General features: G+C 41.1%; 1 protein-coding gene across 2 annotated transcripts in view; it reads right to left on the bottom strand.

The window, feature by feature from the left end:
* LOC109916643 (A disintegrin and metalloproteinase with thrombospondin motifs 2-like) overlaps positions 1-19,004 on the bottom strand; it is a 223,251-nt gene that overhangs the window by 38,707 nt on the left and 165,540 nt on the right. For both annotated transcript variants that reach the window (XR_007263412.1, XM_048603996.1), the window contains exons 6-9: positions 16,476-16,632; positions 13,672-13,777; positions 7,861-8,004; positions 6,183-6,315 (exon numbers count right to left, since the gene is read on the bottom strand). Coding sequence is in view for 1 of the 2 variants with exons in the window: in XM_048603996.1 (XP_048459953.1) it covers positions 6,183-6,315; positions 7,861-8,004; positions 13,672-13,777; positions 16,476-16,632 (540 nt within the window). In the remaining variant the exon portion in view is untranslated. The remainder of the gene's footprint in view (positions 1-6,182; positions 6,316-7,860; positions 8,005-13,671; positions 13,778-16,475; positions 16,633-19,004) is intronic.

The following is a 19,004-nucleotide window of genomic DNA, read 5'->3' as shown; positions in this document are numbered from 1 at the left end:
CCCCTGTTTAAGAAGGGAGGGAGGCAGAAGACAGGACACTATAGGCCGGTTACAAAAACAAAGTAGCTGGAAAAGCTCAGCAAGTCTGGCAGCATTTGTGAAGGAAAAAACAGAGTTAACGTTTCGGGTCGGTGACCCTTCCTCAGAACTATAGGCCGGTTAGCTTGACCTTGGTCGTTGGTGAGATTTTAGAGTCCATTATTAAGGATGACATTGTAGAATAATTGGAAGGACATGGTACAATAGGGCTGAGTCAGCACGGCTTCATCAAGAGGAGGTCATGCCTGACAAATCTGTTAGAATTCTTCGAGGAAGTAACAAGCAAGTTTGACAAAGGAGAGCCAGTGGACATGAACTATTTGGATTTCCAGAAGGCTTTTGACAAGGTGCCACACGGGAAGTTGACAAATAAGGTACCAGCCCACGGTAATAAGGGCAAGGTACTGACATGGATAGAGGATTGGCTGACCAACAAAAGGCAGAGAGTAGGGATAAAAGGATATTTTTCCAGGACAACAGCCTGTGACAACTGGAATGTATGGGGAAAGCACGGCAAAGAGGAGGAGATCGAGCCTCTGTAGGAAGTGCGGTCCCATATGGCTAAGCACTTCCGTAAGTCTGTAATGTTTGGCTTTTAGCTTTGTTTCTTTATTTTTCTACTTAATACTAAGAATTACTGTAACATTTAATTTTTAATTTTGTTCTTTCTTTCTACCCTGTTCTTATGATTCTGTACCTAGATACTTGTACCTAAGATGGCACCACTATGTCATCATTATACACTTTTCACTGCACTGTTCTACTTTTGTACTTAAGTATATGTGACAATAAAAAAATCTAAATCTAAATCTAAATCTAGTGGAGTTATGCAGGAGTCTGTTTTGGGACCACAACTATTCATGTTATACATTAATGATCTAGACAAAGGAACTGAAGGATTGTTGCTAAGTCTGCAGATGAAACAAAGATAGGTGTAGGGACAGCTAATGTTGAGGAAGCAGGGAGGCTGCTGAAAGATTTGGACAGGCTAGGAGATTGGGCAAAGAACTGGCAGATGAAATACAATGTGGGAAATAGTGAGGTTATGTACTTTGATACAAAGAATAGAGGCATAGACTATTTTCTAATTGGGGAAAGCTTTCAGAAATCTCAAGCATAAAGGGACTTGGGAGTCCGAGTTCAAGATTCTCTTAGGGATAACATGCAGGTTCAGTTGCTAGTTAGGAAGGAAAATGCAATGTTAGTATCCATTCCACCAGAGCTAGAATGCAAGTGCAGGGATGTACTGTTTAGACCGCATAAGATGCTGGTCAGACTGCATTTAGAATATTATCATAAATTCCCATTCAGACCATCAACTCTGCACCGACCCTCTGAAGAGCATCCCACCCAGATCCACCCCATCCCTGTAACCCCTCATTTGCCATGGTTAATCCAACTAACCCGCACCTCCCTGCACACTATAGGCAATTTAGCGTGGCCAATCCATTTAACCTGCAGATCTTTGGACCATGGAAGGAAGCTGGAACACCCAGCAGAAATCCACACAGACACGGAGAATGTGCAAACTCCACACAGACAGTCACCAAGTCTGGAATCGAACTGGGTCCCTGGTGCTGTAAAGCAGCGAGCTGGCCCTGAGCAGATATGAACAGTTTTGGGCACTGTATAGAAACATGGTAATTAGGAACGGGAGCAAGCAATTCAGCTCTTTGAGTCCATTCCACTATTTAACATGATCATGGCTGATCTTATCCTGGTCTCAACTCCACTTTCCTGCCTGTCCCCCAAAGTCCTTAATCCTGCTTTGCATCAGAAACATATCTATTACTTTCTAGAATCTGTTGATTGATTCTGCCTCCACTGCACTCTGGGGCACTGAGTTCCACAGATTCACAACCCTCTGAGAGAAGTAGTTTCTCCTCGTCTTACTTTGAAGCCTACCTCTTCTCACTGCATATCTATGACCTCTTCTTCGAGGTTGTCCCACAAGAGGGGGAGCATCTGTTCAACATCCACCTTATCAATCCCCTTTAGCATTTTATATAACTCAATCAGTTTCCCCACCCCCCTCATTCTTCTGAACTCTAGGTAGTACAAGCCAAAGCTATTCAACCGCTCCTCATACAACAGCCCTTTCATCCCTGGAATCAACCCAGTGAAGCTCCTGAGGAAGAATGTGCTGGTGTTTGGAGGGCTCCAGAGGAGGTTTACAAGAATGATCTCAGGGATGAAGGGCTTGTGATATGAGGAGGGGCTGAGGACTCTCGGTCTGTTCTCAAGGGGGATTGAGGGGGACTCTGATTGAAACTTACAGATTACTGAGAGGCCTGAATAGAGTGAACATGGATAAGATGTTTCCACTAGTAGGAAAGACTAGAACCTGAGGGCACAGCCTCAGAGTGAAGGGGCAACATTTTAGAATTGAGATGAGGAGGACTTTTTTTCAGTCAGAGGGTAGTTAATCTGTGGAACTCATTGCCACAGAGGGCTGTGGAGGCTTAGTCATTGAGTGTATTCAAGACAGAGATAGATAGGTTCTTGATTGGTAAGGGAATCAGGGGTTGCAGGGAGAAGACAGGAGAATGGGGTTGAGAAACATACCATTATTAATTGAATGGTGGAGCAGACTCAATGGGTTGAATCGCCTAATTCTGCTCCTATATCTTACAATCTTATGATTCCCTTATTCTCCTGGAAAGCAACACTCATGTAAAACACAAATTGGGGAAACAACCATTCATCGAGAACTCAAATTTATTTACAAACTTTGCCACTGCTGAGGATACCAGTTATCAATTAAACACCAGTGTTCTCAGATTATTTCACTTTATGGGCTCCAAAGAATTTTAAACTGCATAACCTTTATTCTCCCTGTCCATAATCTTCTTTTAAAACTTTTAAAAATGTGTTCATGGGACATGGCCTTTACTTGTTACCCACCTTTGATTGTCCTTGAATTGAGTAGCTGACTAGATCAGATCAGAGAACAGTTAAGAGTCAATCACACTGCGGTGAGTTTGGAGTTAGCTGTAGGCCAGACCAGGTGATGACAGCAGATTTCCTTCTCTAAAGGACATGAGTGATCCAAGCGAGATTTTTGAACAATACTTGCCACGGTCACCATGACCTAGACTAGCTTATTATCTGTATTTGTTTGTATGTTTGACATCATGATTTTATTATTTTCTGTTGGGGTTAGAAGATTGTAAAATTCCTTTTTCATTCACTGAAGTGAACTTTGGTAATTTGCTCTCTCATTTTCTAGCCAACTATGTTTTAATATAACTGTGATAGCTGTGTATCAAAGTATTTAAAATATTTATTGCAAATGATCAAGTTGACTTCATCTCTTCATCCGGTCATAACAATATTAAGTGCTTCTAATTTTCATTTTACAAAATTGACAGACGTAATTTTGAACTTCCTCCCAAAATGAGCTGCTGCAGTACTCTCACATCAAAATAAAGGTTTTGAAGAATTGGATAATTGCATAATAATGGCTTGGTACATCCTTTTAATTATAGTCAGATCATTAAGCTTATGCAGTGAATCATTTATGCTCATTTAAAGTGGGCACAGATAGAAAATTGCTGAAGGATATGAATGTCCAAAAATTGCCCAGCTGACGATTATACAGACTGCACTTTGCTGAATTTTATTCAAAATGAATTTTATATTGTGTACAAGTTTGTAATTAAGAGTCTTCACATTTATAGTCTTGTCAGAAATGCACACTTATAACAGTATAATTTGATGGTTTGGAAGTGAAATGAATTTGTTCCTTGTGACTAGGTATCTTTCAGACATATAATTGCAGTTTTGTAGTCTCTTGGTGCTGTTCCAATAACGGTTCCGATCCAGAAAGGCAATGGAAGTGGCTCACAATGCATATTCTCCAGAAAGGTGTGCACAACTTAGGTACAACCTTGAGCGCACTTGGTATTCTGGCCCTTGGTGGTTCCTACTTCTTAACAGGACATTGCGTAACGCAGGTACAATTTAAGTTCTGCTTATAGTTAATATATCCTTACAAATAGTTCAATGATAATGTACTAAAGTCTCAGAGTCAGGCACTTTGGTTTTCTTCAAAATGTACAGCACTGCTACAAAAGCATAGAGGTTGTATGTACATGCTTAGCAGTTCTGTATGTTTTACAGAAAGCAGGATGCAATGTTGGAAAAAGAATCAGCACCTGAATCTTGGGACAAGGCTGCCAATTGGACCAGAACAGTGTAATTTGTTTAGATTTGCTAATTACTAAGGAAATTCAATAACTTTCAACTCTACACTGAAAAAATTAACGCAATGTTTTTTTCATGAAATGTGCTGTGGAACATTTATGCTCTCATTATTAGAAACTGGAGCGTGATTGCTCAAAATTTCTTAATCTAGGAACCTCTACAATTAATCACTCAACTAACTGCATGCTATTATCCAAGATTATCTACTGCCCTAATAGATTTTATTGTGAGATGGTAAGAACTGCCAATGCAGGAGTCAGAGATGATACAGTGTGGAGCTGGAGGAGCACAGCAGGCCAGGCAGCATCAGAGGGGCAGGAAAGCTGACGTTTCAGGTCGGGACTCTTCTTCAGAAATGCTTCGCAGTGGGGTCATAACTCAATCAGAGATAGTAAGAGCTGCCGATGCTGGAGTCTGCAGAAGGGTCCCAATCCGAAACATCAACTTTCCTGCTCCTCTGATGCTGCCTGGCCTGCTGTGTTCCTCCAGCTCCACACTGTGTTACCAATGTTTTATTGTGATGGAATCTATGGTTTCAAATTTTGTATCTTTTCAGACCTTGATTGAGAAAGGAAACTGACACTTCCAGTTTCTAAGGAAACTAAATTGAAACTGAGATGGAACCAGGATTTCTGGGGAGACCGAAGCTTGTTGAAACCATATTTAAGAACCTAGATAGATGAGAGCTCAGGTGATGATCCCACTGTGCAGTATAGGGAGGCTGAAGAAGATGAAGCTAGATCCAGCAGCTATGAAGTGGCAAGTATGGAGTTGCTGAAGTTGTCTCTAGTACATGAAAATAACATCCACCCTCGAGACAATCATGAGCAGAGTTGACGAGATTTGGCAGATGTGTGTCATTTTTTTGGTGAAAACTCTATCCATGTTTGGATTGCTGTGGGCTGCTGTTGCCGAAGGATCAGACAAACCTTTACAAGGAACTGAAATTCTTTATGAATAAGACAAGTTTGAAGGACTTTGTGGCTGAGATTAATGACACATATGTTGGATGGGCTTCTGAGGTGATTTGTAAATCTGTCTTAGTTATATCTACCACTTAATGTTTGATTTATGGTTTGTAATTGACTACAGTTTGCTTGTATGTTCATGCTTTTCTTTGATTCTGGGTTTTATAGAATAGGTGGTTACCCAAGGTATTAGATATGGCTTGTTTTGTTTGAATCTCATACAGTAAAAAATATTTTGCATCAAACCATGGAATCTTGTGACTTCATTCTTTAAGTAAATAACTAGGATTTTGTTTCTTTTGTGAAGTTTCTGGTCTCAACTGAGATCATAACATTATAAATAAATTTTAGGAAAGGTTTTAAAAGTGAGCAACAATGTGGGGATTAAATCAAACCATATTGAAGTTTTAACATTGTACTTTCAGAAAATACTTGCGTAATGCCTCATTTTTCAAGCATTTTATGCCAGTTTGTGTAAGAAATTTCAAACTTTTTTGCAGCTTTTAAGCTGGAAAATATAAAGGTTTAAAATTTCCCTAGGTTCTCCACATTTGCCAATTTCATCTGGCCTGTAAATGGAGGAAAATTTCAAGAAACTGGGTTAAATAGATGACATGCAACTTGGATACCACTACAATTTTACTGATTTGAATATACTGACTAGAACAAGACAACATAAATAACAGTAACTGGCAAGATTCTCAGAATTGCTTTGGCTTGTTCATCCTAATTCAGGGCTTCAGATTATTTTACCATTTCATGCAGTTGTGTTTATAAATGGTATATACAGATATTGATAAGTTTATAGAGCTTTACAAGTGGCTTCCTTCATTCTTTTGTTAGCAATAGATCATTCAGGGTTCTGCATAAGTTGCAGTAGGAAAGTAGCACCCATAGAAATTCTACACCAAATATGGAGTGCATCTGATGCATGCTGTATAGTTCTGAAAGAGCTTTGATCACACTTACTGCTGTGCACATCATATAGCCCATTCCAAAGTCAAAGCGACATTGTTCATTCATAGAGTAGTTGATGCCTGGAAGTTGTGGTAACAATGGCCAGTCATGTTCAAATGGATCATCACGTAGACAGTCATATGAACTGCAATGAAAAAATATTTTTAAACAATTTGTTCTCAAAGTTATTGCCCAGCCAGAAGATGTAAAATATCTGAGTAAAATTTTATGATTTAGACCCTAAGTAATAATGATAGCATGGCCAGCATTCTTCACTTCCTGCCCATCCTCACTGTAATCCTAGGTCAGGTCATCACATGCACAATGCCAGCTCCCGGGAGGATCCTATTTGCCAGTGGAAGGCAGTGATTGTAACAAAGGCAGATTCCAGTGGCGCTACAGAGTGGGCAAGGTTTACAGGCCTTGAGAACCTGAACTGCATATTACTTCTAGGCCATGGTAGGCTATGTGATTTACTGAGAAAAGTATTCCATCTGCTCCAGCACTACCCTAGGGGTTCCTGTCAGTCCCCTTCACTGAGCAGGCCAAAACAATAGCTCAACATACCACAATCAATTTAATATACACTAAGCAAGGTAAGGTTTGCATTTTCCATGACACCATTAAGAAATGTAACAGGCTGGGATGTCTAACTGCCATGATGTTCCTGCTGTGGTCCTGATCCATTCTCTGAACAAGCTGAATTATAATCATGGGCACAGGGTGCCAACAGTAAAGCTACCTGCCATTGGAAGATTGCCATGGGGGCTATCAATAGTGAAATGTAATAGCTTCAAAAGGTATACACTTACAATGGTTTTATATTAAAGTGGAGTCTTTTTGTCTTGATAGTCAAATTTTGGACTCAGTGGAAGAACCCAATGTTGGCTAAGGAGCTGGGTCAACAAATATTAATCCAATAATTTGACTGGCCAACAGATTACATTTCAACTTTAATTTCTCATTCTTATTTTCAAATTGCAACACTGCCTCAGACTGTCGGAAATTTGTAAACATCTCCTCCAATATCTCAGTGCTCCTGCAATCCTAGCCTCTTATGCCTCTGAACAGTAGTTTCTCCACCATTGGTGGTCACACTTTCAGCATTAGCCTCTAAGGTCCAGAATTCTGTTCTTGAATGTCTTGGCATCTCTATTGTCTCCTCATTTAAGTCATTCCTTAAAACCTGTCTCTGACCAAAGTTTGGATCATGTGCCTTTTATGCTTTTGTATGGCTTTTAAGCCCCCTTAAACCATCGCAGTTCCTGGGCTCATAGTGCTCCCCAAAGGTATTAAGTAGGGAATTACAGGGTATGGTCCAGCCAATTAAGAAAGAACAGTAGTAAAATGCATGTGAAAGCTTCCTGTGTTTTTGCATCATTTTCCTTTCTCTCTATGATCTCTTTCTGGGAACAAAGATAAAAAGGAAAAACGGATGCTAGCGCTTGTTTCTCTGCCAGAAGGTAACATTATTCTGAAGGTAATGATAGAGAACAGGAAAGCAACGCTAACCATAACGCAAATCACTCTGAAATATTTTTGAACACAGTAAACACACATAACATTTGTTTCAAAAAGAACATTGTGAGTAATGCTGGGCTAGACTTACTGAACTCTCTATATTTGACTGGAGGAAGGTCATACATCTGCTACTTTATCCATTGCGAGACCACAACAACCTTCCACTTACTGTAAGTATCGGCTCAGCTCCTGTTGACTACAACGGGACCAATGGAAACGATGGAATGCAGCTTGAACCAGTGGTGCCATGATACTTCCCATTTTGATCTCATCGCCACAGTGGTTGCCTTGGCCATCATGTTCCATGCCTAGCCTAGTAGATAGGAAAATACAAAGTTAGGCGATCACTACAATAGAATAAAAAGATGGACTTGTACCATTGTTTTAAGTTCACTGTATGGCCCAGATTTCTGCCAGTTGGAGAGCTCTTCACTGTGGCAAAAATGTTAGAAATAGCCCAAAATCACAAGTCCCTCCCCCAAATACACCATTTTTGCAGGGGTGGAAAGCAGTCAGTGTGGGCATCACACATTCACGTTTCACGGAGATGGCTAGCATTAAAGTGGTCATTTGTCACCTTTTAAATCCCAGTTTAGAAACTTAGCAGCAAAGAATTTAAAGCGAACACGACAGACCAATTCAGAGCAATGTGTATCTTTTGGAAAGGCAGAATATCGCTTTGGAAAGCTACGCTACCCACTCCAGTGATTATGATCCCAGGACGTCTTGGGGGTTGGGGGTCAGGCATCCTTTGGAGGGGGCCCAGGTCCCCTTGAAAAAATGTATCCCACTTCTTGTCAAGTTTTAACAGGTTTGATATGTTTGAGAGGTCTTCCCACACCACACCCCAAACCCCCTCCCAACAAAGGGTACTTTTTCTACTCCTAGGGTAACAGGCATCCATTGGTGAGGGCCCGCATCCTCGTTTGTGGGTTGGCAAGGGGTTGAAAAGTACCCTTTGTTGGGAGAGGGTTGGGGGGGGTGGTGGAGAAAAACCCCTCAAACATATTCTTGACAAGTTAAAACTTGTCAAGAAGTGACAATATTTTTTCAAACCTATCAAGAGCTGTCAAACCTGTCAAGGCCTGTCAAGAACCCGTTATTGTCAAGTGTCAAGTAGTCTCAAGATCTGCCAAAATCTGAATGTGTTCCTCTCAACTAAGAGCTGTCTATGATAATGAACTTTTATTTTTTTTCCCTGTGTGTATGGGAATCTGTGGATACTAGGTGAGTTGGCATGGTAGGTGAAAGGGATGGGTGCCTGGCTTGGATCAGGCATGAAGTTGGTGTGCAGGTTTAAGGGCCGTGGGGTATGACAAGATGGACATAGAATGCAATAGGAGCCATGGGTATGAGTAGATGGGCATAGTAGGACTGTGGGCCGTAGGGGATAAGTAGAGGACATTAAATGGCATGGATGGAACATGGAAAGGGATTGGATTTCGGGGGTGGGAGGGAAGGTGCGGGGTTGTGAGCAGTCAGAAATTGAGGAATGATTTATATTGTATTGTTTTGTTTTAATTGTTGGATTGTGCTGTACTGAGGCAGGTTTTGCACTCAGCCTGCCTCAGTAACAGGCAGCCTCTGCAGTTCTCCTTGGGTAGGTCTGGCCCAATTCTGAATGCAGCCCACATCCCCGCAGCCCTCCCCCACCACCAGGCTGACTGAAAATGGGAGAGTGCGAACAACCACTTTTAAATGTCAGATTCGTACAGCTTAAAATTCTTCACCTCAGTGCTCCTGACCGAAGAATTAAAAATGGGGCTTGTGTGTTCAATCACGAGATAAAGTTAAGTACCCATCATTAAAACAGTCACTGCAAAGTTGAAGTGAAGACATGACTATTGGCTGAATCTTCTGTTTTTTTTGGCTAAGTGCAAATTGCATTGAGCTTTCTGGAGGGATTCTCACAAAGAGACCTCATGGAATTTCTCACCCTATCATATTAAATGCACATCATTAACTACCTACCCATCCCCTAAGGCATTCCTCATGTCCAATTCCATCCCCATCCTACTATTCCCAGAGCAACAGGTATCTGTCCTATAAATGTGCAAAAAGAAAGCCTAATCCTTGTCTGAAACCCCTTCCTGAAAGTGGGACATTTGCCTATATATTTGGCCTAACCAGCTGTTATCAAATGGCCATTAGAAATCACAACCAAATAAAATACTTAATATAAAGCCTAGAAGATCATTTCACAGCAATCCTGAATATCACTGCTGATTGTACATGGATGAACAATCTTCCCCTAACTGACCCCGTCAGGATTGCCTGCCCTGAAGCCCAAGAGCTACCAGACATAGTGCTGCCAGCGAGACAGGTGACTCACCTTTATCCTCATGGAGACAACAAAAGTTTCTGGATTCTCCTATACGTCAGCCTGGCTCACATCTGAGTCGGGAAATCATGGGTTAAAACTCTACTCTGGACACTTAGGAATATAATCCACTCTGATTATGTATGCTGTACTGAGGGAATGCTGCTGGACAGGTCGTAATACAGACAAGTTGTGAAAGCAAAACCCTGCCAGTCCTCACAGGAGAATGAGAATGATCTCATAGCGTGATTCAAAGAACAGGGGAGTGTTCCAGTGCCCCAGTCAATATTTATCTCTCAACTAAAGTCACTAAACTGACAGGTCATCATCTGATTGCTGTTTGTAGGCCTTTGCTATGTGCAAGTTGGGTGCTACACTTTTTTCTAAACATTAAAAGTATTTTGATGCACTCAGAGTTTGGCCTGAATTATTAGCTCTGTTTTCTCTCTCTATGGATGCTGCACGATTTCCTGTGTCTGTTCAGCATTTTTCATTTTTATATCAAAAAGGACTTAATTGCTGTAAAGTGTTTTAGGGACATCTTGGGTGGTGCTATATAAATGATAATCGTTTCCTTCAAGCAACTGTAATGTGGGAGATGAGATGGGAGTGTGAAATATACTGATCTAAGCAACAGTTTGATCTATATGTGAGGTCCATGTTAGCTGATATTTAAACTTTAGCCAGAATCAGCAACAAGTCTAACAGTTGGTATGTTGTAATTTGGCTGCAAGGGTGCTCGCTGCAGATAGCAAAATTCTGCTACTAGAACATAGAACATAGAACATAGAACATTACAGCGCAGTACAGGCCCTTCGGCCCTCGATGTTGCGCCGACCTGTGAAACCAATCTGAAGCCCATCTAACCTAAACTATTCCATTATCATCCATATGTTTATCCAATGACCATTTAAATGCCCTTAAAGTGGACGAGTCTACTATTTTTGCAGGCAGGGCATTCCACGCCCTTACTACTCTCTGAGTAAAGAACCTACCTCTGACATCTGTCCTATATCTATCACCCCTCAATTTAAAGCTATGTCCCCTTGTGCTAGCCATCACCATCCGAGGAAAAAGGCTCCCACTGTCCACCCTATCTAATCCTCTGATCATCTTGTATGTCTCTATCAAGTCACCTCTTAACCTTCTTCTCTCTAACGAAAACAGCCTCAAGACCCTCAGCCTTTCCTCATAAGACCTTCCCTCCATACCAGGCAACATCCTGGTAAATCTCCTCTGCACCCTTTCCAATGCTTCCACATCCTTCCTATAATGCGGTGACCAGAACTGTACGCAATACTCCAAGTGCGGCCGCACCAGAGTTTTGTACAGCTGCAACATGACCTTGTGGCTCCGAAACTCAATCCCTCTAACAATAAAACCTAACATACTGTACGCCTTCTTAACAACGCTATCAACCTGGGTGGCAACTTTCAGTGGTCTATGCACATGGACACCGAGATCTTTCTGCTCATCCACACTACCAAGAATCTTACCATTAGCCCAGTACTCTGTATTCCTGTTATTCCTTCCAAAGTGAATCACCTCACACTTTTCCGCATTAAACTCCATTTGCCACCTCTCAGCCCAGCTCTGCAGCTTATCTATGTCCCTCTGTAACCTGCAACATCCTTCCGCACTATCCACAACTCCACCAACTTTGGTGTCATCCGCAAATTTACTAACCCTTTGGTGTCATCCGCAAATTTACTAGCATCCTGCTGACCCACAGGAAGCTGAACCCATTGGACTTGGCACTGTCAGTATGCCAAGGGTACTGCAAACACTGAAAAATACATTGCTTCTACCACATCATATATTTGCATTCCAGTACAACTTACTTCCTATTTTAAATGGAATTGTCGGAGAAAAAGAAACCCACATTAGTATTGTGTTCTGGGCTTTTAAATATTTCTGTATGCAACTTAGTGGGTTCTTAGCAATGAGTTTCAACAAGTCTCTGAATCAGACATGCTCAAAGACTGGTGGGTTCTAGTTCATGGGCACTGGCACCAGCACTGGGGTAAGTGGGATCTGTGTCGATGGGACAGACTCCACCTGAACTTGTAAACCAGATAACTAGGGGAGTAGACAGGATTTCAAACTAAATGGTGGGGCAAATGATCAAATTTGAGAGATGTGATAAATCAAAGAATAAAGTCAAGGCCAATGAGAAAGGTAGAGTAAACAGTCTCCTGTCAATGGAAGATACATCAACGACAACATTCAACATCACTTCCAGTGTGCCAGCGCAACATTTGGCTGCTTTAAAAACTAGGAATTTGATGACAAAGACCTCAAACCTGGAAACAAGCTTATGGTCTATTTGGTAGTAGTTCTATCTGCCCTTCTTCTTGTGTCAGAGACATGAGCAACGTACTGTAGACACCTCAAATCCCTAAATAAATATCACCAGGATGCTTCTGCAAAATCCCACAAATTCAATGGCAGGTCAGTCACATTAATATCAGTACCCTCTCTCAGGCCAATATCCTCAATATTAAGACAATGGTTAGAGTCATCAGCTGCATTGGACAGGTTTCATCACCCAAGTATCTGAAACTTCCTAAAGAAGCTTTCTACTCGAAGCCTCATCAGGGCAAATAGTTATCAGGAAGGCACAGGAAAAATTTCAAGGACATCCTCAAAGCCTCCTAAAAGATTTAATACCTCCATGAACTCATGGGACTCTCTTGCCCCAAAACACTCAAACTGGAATAGAAGCATCCACAAAGAAGCTAACCATTTCACGTTCCTCTGTTCCTCCCTGGCGGAGGCCTATTGCAAACAGCAGGAGGAGCATGCAGAAACCAACCTCCTCTTCAAACACCACCTACCCCATCTTTGTGGATGCAACATTGGATTAATTAGTCATCTCGGGACCTATAACTCCAGAGTGGAGGAAAATCACCTTTGATCCTGAGGGGCTGCCTAAAACGAATACAACAACAGTGGACTAGAATTTTGCAGCATTACACACCTTCTCACCAACTTTACACCCCACCACCGCTGCTGAAATCTTTACCTATTTTCTTGTTATTTCTGCACTTAAGTTTTCAATACTGCCCTACCAGCTGTCCACGCTCCCAGACTTCTCAAAATCTCACTGCTCATATCCTGTCTACCATCCAGTCCTATTTCCTCATTAATCCCTGCCTGTTGACCTAAACTGGCTCTCCGTCCATGATACATTAAAATCTAAATAATTAATCTTATTTCCCAATCTACTTTTGCAAATTCTTTCAGTCTTGCTTCTTCGTTCACCTTCTGTAGTCCCTTGCTTCTGGCCTTTTATACAATCCCGATCCTTGACAGCGAAGATTGATAAAAGAGTCTGTAACTCAGTCCCACTTTTTGCAACTACCTACAAACCCTCTCTGCTTCTTTCGACACTCTGATCCACCTTTAAGAATTATCACAACTTTGTTCGTTCATTCATTCATTCTTTCTTCCTTTCTTCTTTCCCAACTCTCCCTTCATGACTCAAGATTGGCTCCTTTACATTTTTTTCCTTGAGTAAGTATTATTCAATGTCTTTCGGCATAAAAGTTGCTATATGATGCCTGGTGTTCTAATATTTAAAGCAATGTTCTTCTTGATAGTATCATGTGCTTTTGTGCTTTTCAAGTTTGTATTTGAACCATAAGATTTGACACTTACACATGACCGGTTTCATGAGCAACAACAAATGCAGATGAAAAGCCATCTTCATGGTTCAGAGTGCAACTTCGGACTGGATGGCACATACCTGTAACTGGCGCATAACCTACAACAGACAGAAAATTATCGGAGAAGAATGCATTTAAATAACATGTAAACAATATTGAAAAATATCAATTGTGTTTTTTTCTTATTTCAGCATTGATAAATAAGACATTATTATTAAACATACACACAGAAATGTATGCGTTAACATAGTTATCAGCATCATGTACAATTTATATTGTCTAAAGACTAATCATTCTTGATTCTACTTTAATCTGTAAAATGATATATCTAACCTCTGCCAAAACTAAAGACTAAAGCAAGCAAAACCCATTATTTCAAATCCTATTGGTAAACCAACTAATGAGGCAGATGTTCTAGACAGCTTAAAAATTATAAGATAACCATAATGTATATTATGCTTATCTGTTACGAAAACACTAAATACTAAAATCTAGCATTTAATACTGGTTTCAGAAAATTACTATGAATAAAAGATGCTAAAATTCCATGAATTCATTCCATTTTTACCATTTACTTCCATTGTGTCCCATTTTGAAGAAACGTAAGTAGCCTTATGATTTATACCAATTATTGTTCAATACTTTAGGGGAGACGATGGCCTAGTGGTATTATCGCTGGACTGTTAATCCAGAGACCCAGATAATGTTCTGGGGACCCAGGTTCACATCCTGCCATGGCAGATGGTGGAATTTGAATTCAATAAATATCTGGAATTAAGAATCTAATGATGACTGTGAATCCATTGTCGATTGTCAGAAAAACCTATCTGGTTCACTAATATCCTTTAGGGAAGAAACTGCCATCCTTACCTGGTCTGGCCTACATGTGACTCCAGACCCACAGCAATGTGGTTGACTCTGAACTGCCCTCTGGGCAATTAGGGATAGGCAATAAATGCTGCCTAGCCAGCGATGCCCTCATCCCGTGAATGAATAAAGAAAACAAAAGAAAAAAACTACCAGACAGTGGTATAGTATTTGGAGTTGTTAAGCAAAAGTATTGCAATCTAGAAAGTCAATGGTAATGTGTAGGGATAAAATGGACATCAAAGTGTCCAACATGATGATTGGCTTGCAAGCACATATTTGGAGTCAGAAGTCACCATCTTCGAATAATCCAGCATAAATCCACCAAATTCATGTTACAATCTGGTTAGAGATAAATGACGTTTTGCTTAAAGTTGGTGAAGTTTAAGGTCTCGTACTTTCTAGGAGAATAAAGTTGCATGATCGCACAGTTTTGAACAAACAAAATAAAACTGACTGTACAAAGTTAGAATAATAATATAATCTACGATATAATGCAATTTATACTCTAACATTCAGAATGAACGTGAGGCAGACAAACTGTAGCTGAACATCCCAGAGAACACATCAATTAGCAGATGTGGTCAAGACAGATTCCACAGAATTCTCAGCAACATGCCAAGACTTTATTGACACTGTCACCAAATCTCATTCAAACTTTCACAAGGCTGCCAATATTTCATTTATGAAGATCTAGCTTTGGAACTCATTCAACAACAACTGCTCATTTCCTGGTAGGTTTATTTTACTTCCAAGGCTGCGTTCCCAAAATTCCTGAGACCACTTGCAAGTCCCCAAATACTGCTACAATTTCAGCTTTTTACCAGCCTCCATTAAGCAGGTGCTGCACCTGAAATTTCCTGAGCTCCCATCACCAGCACATCATGGTCCTTCATTTCAGTTGAACTGACCTCAAGAATGTATCCCACTAGGCTTCACAAGACTGTACTCCATCATGTAAATTCCAGCTCTCTAGCTGTTCTGTATGAACATTACTGCCTATGGGCTATCATTTGCTCCAACAACCAGCTATCATCAGCAGGTGGCTACATGGAACCAACTTCTCTGACTTTCTCTCATTAACAACAGACTGAGCCAACTGCTGATCATTGACCCTTGAACTGATTTGAGCGACCTATTGAAACACATCAAGGGACTTCTTCCCTTGGTACTCAGCAGAATCAAATGGAACTACCAGTGGAACATCCTGTGCTTGTGTTAGAATTTATTCAAATTGCTGGCTGTTGCCATATCTATATAGCCATCAAAACAGACATTTGTCCCTTAGCATTTTTATTGCCTGCTTTACAAATGCCTGCTTGACCTGAATACATCTGGCTGCAATTAGGAAGATCAGATCTATATGCAGCCTAACCAGCAGACACCATCTAAAAAAGCAAGTCTAAAAAGTACTTAGCTAAGTGTTGAGTTAAAAGATGCAGGACGACATTATTACAACAGTTGACTGCTGACTACTGCTAACCAACGCCCTCTTGATCATTGCCTTGCTCTCCCACTTCCCTCAACCTCCCTCCAAACACAGTTTTGATCCCACTTCTCCTGATTGCCTCTACTCCTGATTGTCTTCCCCTGCTAGGCACCCACAACTCCCTTCCAATCAGCCTCTCCTCTTGTATGGGGCAGTGTTGCTGTCAGTAGCCCAAACGTATATTGAGTTTTGTGGGTAAGCTGCTATGGATGCCCAGCATGTAACTGCAGCTCATCAGTCTGAGCTAAGTGAGACCTGGAGCCCAATCTTCAATGGGTCCACCTTGGGCTGCACGTCCCCATATCATCCTGGAATTTTAAAACATCGGACTGGAAAATAGCATGCCAGTTACTATGAAATGCATTCCCTTGATCATTTATCAAAAAGTATGTAAGAGAACAGGACAAAACCATGCACCCAACCTGAATAGAATACAGTACCTTGCATTCCTGATGGTCCAAAGTCCTGCCTTGTTAGAAAGATGGCATGGTCATGATATTCTGCATGGCTTGTATCAGACTTCTGCTGGGAGTAAGCCCATCGGCACACATTCTCCAAACTTTGTGAGGGGTTCCCAATTTCAATTAAAGTAACAGACTAAGAAAGGAAACAATTCTCTTTAAATTTTAGCGCAATTTCAACTGACTACAGTGCAAGAGTTAGAACATGCTTCAAGCGAGAGATTGTTGAATATGTGGCATTATTTTCTGAACTAATAGCAATTTGCCTTCCATTTTCACTGATTTTTAAAATTTAATTTAAAAACGCTTTGTATATTTACTATTTCCCATAGTAATATTCACACACAACATTTTCCTTTAATTGTGTGCGCCTTCCTTTGTGTGACTGCGAATCTGCTTGCCTCCCACTTTCCATCACTTGCTGTCTTCTTTCTGGCGCTGATTGGTGTTCCAGTCTGCCTGTCTCTTTCTCACACTCGGTATGATTCTCAGACATTTTGGCACTGAAGTTACACTGTGGAATACTTGAACTAGATTACTGAAGGATTTCTCTGAATGCTGTTCTTGTTTCCAAGGAGGCTTCGAACCACTTAAAAGAAATGGGGTTAATTTTTGTCGTCACTTACTTAGGCATGCATTTGGACAAGCAGACAGCCTGCCCGTAGAACTTATCCAACTTTCAGTCCATTGAAATTGAGCTCCCGGTGCAGAACCTCACATACCAGATGTGGATTTCAAAATGTTGATTTTTTTTTGTAACTATTCAATTATTGAATTGTAACATTCTCACACATTGCGTGCCTGAATCTCTCACATGCACTTCTCAGCAAAACTTTCACTCGTAGGCTAGAGTTAGAAAATTTCATTTGAATCGTTAATGTTTTAAAAACTGCTTTAAACACATGAGTTGGAGTTGCAAGACGCTCGCCACTTTTCTTTTACAAGAGCAGGCTCTGCAGCACAAGTGGTTTTCGCACTGAGGCCACCCAGAGTGTTGTGGTGGGATGGGGTGGATGTTTTGGTGGCAGGATGGAAGGAAGCTATTAACAGAAAGCCCACGTAAAGAGTTGGGCCGTGAACACATTTTGGATGTTTGTACCTGCTCACATCAGAGGAGGCCGGGCAACATGAAAACAACCTGTAAGTTTGTGGAAAGGGCATTTCCTTGGCTCTTTTGCCAAGCCATGGCATTAGAATGCCATTTTCCTAACCAACTGGAGCAGGTAGCCCTGCTCACAGCCAACCCAGGATTCTTGGAGCCTCGGTACTTAAAGGGATCCTGGTGAGAGACAAAAATGGAACCATTTTACAATTAGTCAGTGAGAGACAGAAACTTGAATGATGGAATCTCAATGCAGGAAGGACACTGTTGCTCCCTACATATATCCCTTCCTGGAGATCTTATTGCAGGATATAAGAGTTCACAGGGAAATTTTGTAAAGAAGTTTACCTCAGAGGCATAGCTGGAGGTGAATGAGGAACTGAGCAGTAGGAGTATAGCCTCTTGCTCGAGCTTTAGAGTCTATGACTATACCACAGAGGTTCAATAACCTCACTAAGTAAGTGAATGGCATTCCACATTCAAGTGATTGTTTAAATGTTCTGACATCACTAGCTTTCTCCTGCCCGGCATTCCTCAGACCAACACATCTTTCAATTCCATCCATTCTTTCTCAAGGCACCTCCTCACAAGCCCATTTGATCAGCCACCATCGGACACTTGTCTTCTTCTTATTGTTATTTCACATCCATCCCTCAAAGTGAGTGATCTTCCACAAATGTCAGACTATTCTCTCAAAGCATATCAGTTCTTACACCACTGCGTCTCCTATATTACCTTGCAGAATTGCACCTCACAAAACACCAGGGAAAGACAGAGAATCAGGAGTGGCTCTCCAGTCAGAGCTACCCTGATCATTCTGGATGAATATGCATCGAAAATGAGCAGAGCTTTAGAATCTATGACCATTGGCGATGAAGTGGTGGAGGGCTGGGGAACACAGGGTTCTTATAGAGATAGTAGGAACTGCAGATGCTGGAGAATCTGAGATAACAAGGTGTAGAGCTGGATGAACACAGCAGGCCTGAAGAAGGGTGTAGGCCCGAAACGTCAGTCTTCCTGCTCCTCTGATGCTGCTTGGCCTGCTGTGTTCATCCAGCTCTACACCTTGTTATCACAGGGTTCTTACAATTAGCTGGTGACAGGATTTATACTTCATGGCCACTTGACAACACTCACTCATGTTGGCTTGAAAGCAATAGCCACTGAAATATGATGATATTCAAAATGTTGTTTTGAAACCCATTTACTTTGTTCTAATTCACGTCATAGAGTCATAAAACATGGATCCAGCTCATCCATGCTGACCAAGTTTCCCAAACTAAACTTGTCCCACTTGCCTGCATTTGGCCATATCTATGCCTTTCCTATTCATGTACCTATCCAAATGTCTTTTAAACATTGTAACTGTACTTACATCTACCACTTCATCTGGCAATTCATTCCAA

Source organism: Rhincodon typus, chromosome 12 (assembly GCF_021869965.1).
Source record: "Rhincodon typus isolate 14 chromosome 12, sRhiTyp1.1, whole genome shotgun sequence".
Classification (NCBI taxonomy): domain Eukaryota; kingdom Metazoa; phylum Chordata; class Chondrichthyes; order Orectolobiformes; family Rhincodontidae; genus Rhincodon; species Rhincodon typus.
Note: the sequence above shows the minus strand (reverse complement) of the source record. Positions and strands in the feature narration are given on the sequence as shown.